This window comes from Somniosus microcephalus, chromosome 30 (genome assembly GCF_052327205.1).
Source record: "Somniosus microcephalus isolate GS21.2 chromosome 30, FLI_Smic_1.0, whole genome shotgun sequence".
In the NCBI taxonomy this organism is placed as follows: Eukaryota; Metazoa; Chordata; class Chondrichthyes; order Squaliformes; family Somniosidae; genus Somniosus; species Somniosus microcephalus.
Genome location: NC_141016.1, coordinates 22,993,350 through 23,002,527, shown reverse-complemented (window position 1 = coordinate 23,002,527; position 9,178 = coordinate 22,993,350). Strand labels below are relative to the sequence as shown.

General features: G+C 43.1%; 1 protein-coding gene across 1 annotated transcript in view; it reads left to right on the top strand.

The window, feature by feature from the left end:
- Positions 1–1,590: 1,590 nt before the first annotated feature.
- Positions 1,591–9,178, top strand: part of LOC147098015 (uncharacterized) — an 80,966-nt gene continuing 73,378 nt past the window's right edge. Inside the window, exon 1 of the mRNA XM_085970804.1 lies at positions 1,591–2,578. Within this exon, the coding sequence (XP_085826930.1) occupies positions 1,811–2,578 (768 nt within the window). The 5' untranslated portion in view covers positions 1,591–1,810. The remainder of the gene's footprint in view (positions 2,579–9,178) is intronic.

Genomic DNA, 9,178 nt, shown 5'->3' with positions numbered 1-9,178 from the left:
ATTGGGGAAGGGAAGTTTCGGTCCATTTTAGGATGGGTCTAAGTTCAAGGCAGATTTCACAATGTTGGGTCCTGATTCAAAACACTTTTGAAAGATTAAAACCCATGGGAGGAATTGCTCCATAATGCATAATTACTTTGGATTTTGTGGAGATTTTTGTATGGGGGGATGTAGAAGTTGACACAAAAGAAAGTGTTCCCAATGAATATGTAGATGTGTCAACTGTGGCTCAGTTAGTAGCACCCTCGCCTCTGAGTCAGGAGATTGTGGGTTCAAGCACCACTCTAAGACTTGAGCACATGACATCAGCTGACACTTCAGTGCAGTCCTGAAGGAGTGCTGCACTGTCGGCGGTGCGTATTTTGGATGAGGCATTAGAGCAGGCTAACTCTGCCCTCTCTGATGGATGTAAAAGGTCCCAGGTAAAAGTTCTCCTGGAGTCCTGACCAATGCTTACCCCTCAACCAAAGCCACTAAATCAAAAAGTTCAATTGGTCATTGCTGTTTGTGGGAGCGCACTGTGGGCAAGTTGCCTGCCACGTTTCCCTACATTACAACCGTGATTCCACTTCAAAAGTTACTCTATGGCTTTGAAGTGCTTTGGGACATGCTGAGGTCCTGAAAGGTGCTATATAAATGCAAGTTCTTTCTTTACTGAAAAAAATTGCATTACAATAATCTTTTCAAAATATTCTGCATGTTCTGTAACACCTTCCAAGTCTTACTGTTGGCGTTTTTGTAAATTGAGTTATTTTATATGAAGTGTGTTTGACCAAGCTCCATTGTGTTCAAAATGTTGATAGTTTGAGATGCTCTTCCTTTTAATGGCAACAAACCTACATTTCATTTCACTCTTGGTTTGTCTAACTGCCCACCATTTTCTTCTGTTTCAACGTCTCGCCGGAGACTGCATAGTTTGACAATAAGTTGGTTGGGTGGAGAAGTTTGAAAACAAAAAAATGTTTTGAATTCATGAAGTTTATCAAAAATTGAGTGGCGCAGCACACCGGGAAATGGGTACATAAGAGCATAAGAAATAGGAGCAGGAGTCGGCCATTCGGCCCCTCAAGCCTGCTCCCATTTAATGAGATCATGGCTGATCTGATCTTGGGCTCAGCTCCATTTCCCTGCCCGCTCCCCATAACCCTTCACTCCCTTATTGTTCAAAAATCTGTCTATCTCCACCTTAAATATATTCACTGACTCGGCCTCCACAGCTCTCTGGGGCAGAGAATTCCACAGATTTACGACCCTCTGAGAGAAGAAATTCCTCCTCATCTCAGTTTTAAATGGGCGACCACTTACTCTGAAACTATGCCCCCGAGTTTTAGATTTCCCCACGAGGGGAAACATCTTCTCTGCATCTACCTTGTTGAGCCCCCTCAGTTTCAATAAGATAAAGTCATTTAAGATTGATGTGAATTGTTCTTCTTTCTCCCACTATTTCCCAATTTGCAAGGAGCGGAAACTTTTGTGGAAGCAAAACTTGGCAGTCATTTTCTTTTTTCATGCTTGTTTATATAAACTTCTCAGGGTCAGAGTCTACCTGACCTATACTGACCCAACTATGTTCTCCTGTCACTTAAATGTGTGATTAATGACTGCAATCAAAGTTTGGTTTAAGTTGCAATATTTTGCACTTTATTTCTTTTTAGAAGCTTTTACCTGACTCGAATGAGGCTATTGGCCAAGGCAAAAGTAACCATGGTGACAGACAACCTTTGTGGAAGAAATTGGAGCCACACCTGACTATTTTGAAGCACTAATACTTGTTTTGAGGTGTTTTAGATGATGAAAAGTGTGCTTGAACATGCTCGACCCTACAGAATCCCATAACGGTACATTAACAGAAGAAAAAGGCGGGCAGTGGAGAAAAGAAGACTTTCCCTTGGTGGAAAAGCCACTGGTCAGCAGCAGTGTGGAAGCAGGGAAGCATTGCGAGCATAAGTGCCATCAACTGAATGGAAAAGCAGTCCACGCAACTGAAAGTTCCAGCACAGGATCGCTAACACAGTTAGTGTTTCATTCTTTTCTGAAGAAAACACCAGGCCCAGTCCTCATCAAACCCGTTGGGAGATCAAAAGTATCAGTCGGTGGGGCTGACATCCAGAATTCCAAGATAAAAAATAAATCCGCAAAAAAGCCTGGGTTGTCTTCAACTGCTTCAATAGCTTTCGTTTTCCCCAAGGCAAAAAAGGCAACGATGAAGAAGGCGAAAGCCATCGTTAAGGCAGAGAATGGGTCGGCCTTTATCAAGGCAACAACTGAAGACTTCTTTGAGGACGGCGCAGCGATTGAAGACCATCAACTGACTGACGAGTATTCGAAGTCCAGCTACGAGGACTTGGACGCCGAGACCGTTATGATGCCATCTCAACTGAAGACCCCAGCCTTGGGTTCGGTGGATCCATCTGTTTATCAAAAGAAGAAACGCAAACGCTGTGGGGTCTGCCACCCGTGCATGAAAAGAGACAACTGTGGGGAATGTAGCAACTGCAAGAACCGTAAGACGGGACATCAGATCTGCAAGCAAAGGAAATGCGAAGAACTCAAGAAGAAACCAGGATTGTTTACTGAGGTAAGAACATGTACAGATTTAGGAAATGTTTTAACACCTTTTGGCATAACAATGCGAAGAATGGTCAACACTTTTCTCAAAATGCAAAATCTTTCTTTTTAATGCCGGTTTCTACAGGTTTGAAGGATGGGGTCTGTCAAACAAACCAAGGAGTGCAGCAAAAGGCTGCAAGTGGAACCTAAAAAGCTGACTGACTAGGACGGTCACATTAAGATTGTAATTTCTTTCGGTCAGAAGCTACTCTACTTTAATACTCCCATAGATTTTGAATTTTGAATGTGGTTCGGTTATCTACTGTCTTTTGCCAGTCTGAAGTGCAGAAGTGTGGCGGTGAGATAACAGTAGCCCTCTGGCAGCCTGGACACACCACTTACATTAAGTTACTAGTTGCCTCTTGTTGCTCTTCACTGTTTTTAAAGAGTTTCTCTGTATTCTTGTAACTGTCTTTCTGCTTCTCCTACTATTATCTTCTTTCTGTCTCTCACATTTTTTTTTCTTGCCTCATTTCTTTTTCTCTTTTTTTTTGTTTGAATCGTTCACTAATTTCCCTATCTCTTCTGCATTCTTTGTTTTCTCTTTTGGTTTTCTTGTTTGGCAATTCATTCGAATTTTTCCATCTCTGACTTCGGTTTTTTTCTGTTCTTTCTTTGTTTGATTGCACCTTTTCTATTTTCTCTGTGCTGCTCCTGGAGGTCACACGTGCCCGATAGACATTGGCCAGCATCGAAGATGTATTTATGTACAGTTCTGGAAAACTGGCAATGACTTTGTGCATGCGAGTAGTGTTGAAAGGTATTAGCCAGGGCTCAGTGGTAGCAGTCTTGCCTCTGAGTCAGAAGTTCTTGAGTTCATAGTCACGCTCCAGAGACTTGAGCACAAAATCTAGGCTGATGCTCCCAGTGCTGTACTGAGGGAGTGCTGCACTGTCGAAGGTGCTGTCTTTCAGATGAGACCTTAAACCAAGCCATGCTCTCTCAGGTGGATGTAAAAGATCCCATGGCACTATTCAAATAAGAGTAGAGGAGTTCTCCTCGGTGTCCTGGCCAATATTTATCCTTCAACATCACTAAAACAGATTATCTGGTTATTATCACATTGCTGTTTGTGGGAGCTTGCTGTGTGCAAATTGACTGCCGCGTTTCCTACATTATAACAGTGACGACACTTCAAAAGTATTTAATTGGCTGTAAAGCACTTTGGGATGTCCTGAGGTCGTGAAAGGCGTGATAGAAATGGAAGTTCTTTCTTTCTTTGAGAAACATTGGGAAAGAAGCCTCAGCAAACAGTAAGTGCCAAGGCCTGAGGCCCCCGAGAGATGGGGACAAGCAGAGCCCAGAAGCTAGTACATTTTGGAAGAACGTGAAGGCCTTAGAGAGGGCGCAGAAAAGATTTACAAGAATGGTCCCAGGAAAGACTTCAGTTACGTGGATAGACTAGAGAAGCTGGGGTTGTTCTCTTTAGAGCAGAGGTTGAGAGGTTGCACGGGCTCGACAGGCTGAATGGCCTCCTTCTGTGCTGTAACCATTCTATGATTCTACATAAAATGAAAGGAGGGGAAAGATACAGGTTTCAAAGTAAAAATGGTGGGACTTGTTAAAAGGCAGGGAAGAATTAAAAGAGAAGAAACACGAGAAGAACATAGAAAACCTTCATGGCATCTAAAGGCTTTCTGGATTTTTTTTCGGGGGTGGGGGGAGGGGAGTAAAATCTGACTTTTTTTGGCAATGACAATTGAGGTAATGAAATGTACTGGATATTTATGTGAAAGGTTTACTTCTTTTTGATTAGTTGCTTTCTAGTGAACGTGAAATTTGATCCAATTACCGCGATTTGTACCCTGAAGATACGCCAAACAATTTTCCAAGTGCAGTTTTTTTAATGGGTCAGGTAAATGTTTATTAACAAAGCCCACGGACTTGAGTTCTAATTCTTCAAAAAATCTTGCTTTGCATAATGGCTGAAAGGCCTTACCAATGCCTTACACCATGCTGTACTTAAATGATAATGCATTGAATGATAATATCTCGTCCTGACGCACAGTGAGCCAGTTGTGTCACAGTTTCTTCATCGACGTGACATGGTTTTTTTTGTATCACATCGGTGCACAAATTGTGATAAAGTTGTGCGTTCAAGCAGTTAATTTGACTTCAGGTGTCAAACTGGGCACCTGCCGTATAAAGGAGGCGTAAAACTTCTGTGAATAATAGCATCAGATTAAGTTTCAGGGAATCCCACGAGCTTGCAGTCCATTCACAGTTATTAGCTGGCACGTCACAGGTATGACAACCGAAGCAGATAAAAGGGTCACAACCTCTCTGACACCATTGGCTTTGCAACATGAATTACATAATTACATACTGCATCATTATCTGAGTAGCGGCTCCCGCTATGGTCTGATGGCAGTACGGTCCTTTGTCCTAACATCATTCTGCATTGCCTTATTGTTAATCTTTTGGCATTAAGATTCATTTAACTTATTAGATAAATAACTGGAAGCTCTGTGCTGCACGGCAGAGGTCAAATTAAATCCTTTCCCTGGAAGCTATAAATTGAGTGAACTTCACTCCACGTGTTCGAACTAATCCAAGTGAGCAACCAATTTTCAGAATGTATTTGCTATCCAATAATTTTGGTCAGTTTAGCCGCGACAGACAACTGAATTTCAAGATCTGTCAAGGCTAACGTAACCGGTTCAGAACTACAGTAAGATGTGTGCCCCTCCACCCTCAAAGGGAAAAGAGTTAAGACAAACTTTTGAGTATTCTGTTCTGCTCGCTAGTTCTATGAAATATATACTCACAGAATACAGAAAGCCATTTCTACAGTTGTGACCATGTTAGGATCTGGAAAGCTGCATAGGGATCAGTGTAAAAAATTAGGTCACAAGAAAATGGATATAGCAGTCGAATTAGCACCGTAAATATCAGCAATACAATCTTTTTTGATTTGTCCTCTATGGAAATGGAATCCAGTAACTTATTTGACTTTTTTTTAACCACAGCCAAGCATGGGCTGACAGTTTCCTGGATTTGTCAGCAATTATCCAAAATCCATTTCCTAATCATCATGATGTACGTCTGTTTCTTTAACATATACTTCTTTTGATTCCTTGTTCCCGTAGCAATTACTTTACATGTATTCAGATTAAACTGGGTTTGCTGCCGATTGACTCATTTGCCTAAAAGATCTAGACCCCAAATTTCCTCTGTAAAATTTGTATGAAAACGCCATAATGGTGGAAATTGGGGCAGTACTTGCCCCTCTTTCTACATGTCAACATTTATTGTGGGCAATACGATGTATCTCCCATAATTTGCACCCTACAAAACCTATGCATCTCTAATGCCCAGCATTCTTAAGGGGCGGGAGATTTAACATTCAAAAGCCCTGTTTCCATGATGTCTTGTATCGGTCAGTGCTGATCTTGTGGCTATCAGTAAAATGGTGGCTACAGGCAATGTCACTGGACAATGTGTTAGCGTAACACTGCTCTGCATCAAAACATGGGTTAGGCCTGCATTTTGCCGCATGGTGAATTTTATTTTTAACAGCAGCACTGGGGGAAACACTGAACAAAGGCTAAGTACTTCCACAAAGGAAAGGAGAGAAAGGCAGTCAAAGATTGGGTACTCTAGGCTACTCTTGTGTGTCTTATAACATATATAACTAATATAACAAGATCATTGTAAATGGTGTCAGCCGTGGCTCAGTGGGCAGCATCCCTTGCCTCTGAGGTCGGAAGGTTGTGGGTTCAAATCCCACTCCAGAGACTTGATAGCACATAAAGCTAGGCTGACAGTGCTGAGGGAGTGCTGCACTGTTGGAGGTGCCATCTTTCGGATGAGATGTTAAACCGAGGCCCCATCTGCTCTCTCAGGTGGATGTAAAAGATCCCATGGTGCTACTTCAAAAAAGAGCAGGGGCGTTATCTCTGGTGTCCTGGGCCAATATTTATCCTTTCAACCAACATAACAATAAAACAGATGATCTGGTCATTAGCACATTGCTGGTTGTGGGAGCTTGCTGTGTGCAAATTGGCTGCTGTGTTTCCTACATTACAGCAATGACTACACTTCAAAAGTACTTCATTGGCTGTAAAGCACTTTGAGATGTCCGGTGGTCATGGAAGGCGCTATAGAAATCCAAGTATTTTTTTAATCTACGTTATTCAATGCGGCAGAGATGGTTTACGGGAGATTTAATAGCTAGATGTTCAAAATTATGAGTGGTTTTGATACAGTAGATAGGGAGAAACTGTTTCCAGTGGCAGGAGGGTCGGTAACCAGAGGACACAGATTTAAGATAATTGGCAAAAGAACCAGAGGGGAGATGAGGTGAAATTTTTCTACACAGCGAGTTGTTGTGATCTGGAATGCACTGCCTGAAAGGGCGGTAGAAGCAGATGCAATCATATGCCTCACAGCGCCAGGGACCCGGGTTCAAATCCGGCCTCGGGTGACTGTCTGTGTGGAGTTTGCACATTCTCCCCGTGTTTGCGTGGGTTTTCTCCGGGTGCTCCGGTTTCCTCCCACAGTCCAAAGATGTGCGGGTTAGGTTGATTGGCCATGATAAAAAATTGGCCCTTAGTGTTAGGGGGGATTAAATACGTGGGGTTACAGGGTTACGGGGATAGGGCTTGGGTGGGATGGCTGTCGGTGTAGGGCCTGGGTGCTAGGGTTTGGATGATCAGCCATGATCTCGTTGAATGGTGAAGCAGGCTCGAAGGGCCGAATGGCCTACTCCTGCTCCTATCTTCTATGTTTCTATAACTTTCAAAAGGGAATTGGATAAAAACTTGAAAAAGAAAAATTATCTGGGCTATGGGGAAAGAGCAGTGGAGTGGGACTAATTGGAGAGCTCTTTCAAAGAGCCGGCACAGGCATGGTGGGCCAAATGGCCTCCTTCTGTGTTGTATCATTCTATGATTTTAACTAGGTAAGGCATGGCAAGGAAGACTTTTTGATGATTCAAGAAAGTATAATAGGTCAGAGGAAAAGGTTGATTTTGCATTATTTCAGAAAATGATGTGGTCGCTAATTATATTGAGATACCTTTTTAAATGATTGACCTTCCATTACAAAGGGGCAGGAATTCATGTCTGGTGAAAGTGCATTTCAGCGACATTCTGATTTTTCCTCCAATTTCCTTTCTTTGAGAAGGAACATAATGGGCTGGATTTTACCTTTCGATGCGGCTTGGGGGCGGGACAGCTGCCTTCCGGGTTCCGATCCCGCCCCCAACGACGTCCAACGCACAGATGCTATTTTGCGTCAATTGCCCTTGTTATGCCCGCCCTGTGGGCTTGCCGGCCAATTAAGGGAAAGCCGGTGTCAGATGACGTCAGTTGATGACGCGTCATCTGCCCGTTTTCTTAAAGGGGCCACACACAATTTCTTTTGACAGCTGATTTCTCAGTGTTTGACAGCATTGAGGTGCTGCAAACACTGACAATCACTGTACAAAGGTGAGCCCTTGCCCCAAGGCTCTCCAGTGACTTCCTCCTTAGGCTAGAACAGATGGCAGCTGCAGGTGAGGTTACAGAAGTGATCTGTCACTGGTGAGAGAGGTTCTCCCAACGAGGTGGGACTACACATACAATCCAAAACTTGTCACCTACAGAAAAGTCTAAATACATTAAAAATTATTTTCCCAACATTTTCTTACCTCTGAAATTCACCAGTGTTCCATTGGATCCTTCACACCACTTCTGCAGCTGTCATCAATGAAGAAACATTACAGTGGAGCCACAGCACGTCACACTTACCCTGGCGTGGTGTCCAGACGTCGGGAAGCCCACAGTCGACCTGTCAAAATTACAAAAAGCCTCTTAACTGCCTGTAAGCAGTTAAGTGCCAATAATCCTTTTCCCGCCGCTAGGTGTCGAATCCCTGCGCAAATCGGGGACCCAACACCCGAGAAGATTGGTTGGAGGCGGGTTGACAGCGGGTTCGGGACCCGCTGTCAATCTTTGCAATTTTGCCACCGGTCCCGCCTCCAAACCCACCCCATGAGCACCGGCAAAATTCCCCCCAATATGTTCAATACTTCCTTCGACAATCCTGCTAAACTTTCAGTTCAGGTAGCGTTCACAATGTAATGCCAGAAGACGGGTGTAAAATTATATTCAACCTAAACAAAAATACTGTATTCCATTAAAAATTTTAGCATCAAATGAAAATCAAGCAATTCAGCCAAAGCATTCACAACCATTCATAAAAATATGAAAACTTTTGATAAAATTTTGATAAAATTAATATATGCCCTCACTATCATTGTGCAAAAATAGGGACGATTGAGATTAGTAGCAATATTTTGCTGAGCATGCACATGTGGTTTTGTTTGCTGACATTACACTGCAGGTAGGGATGAATAATTGTAGTATACGGAGAACAGCACATTAAGCAGCTTCTGAAATTCCAGGCGGTCGGCTCCTGGTTAAGCAACACCTAGATTTCAAAATTCTCATCCTTGTTTTCAAATCTCTCCATGGCCTCGCCCCCTCCCTATCTCTGTAATCTCCTCCAGCCCCACAACCCTCCGAGATATCTGCGCTCCTCAAATTCTGGCCTCTTGAGGATCCCTGATTCTAATCGCTCAACC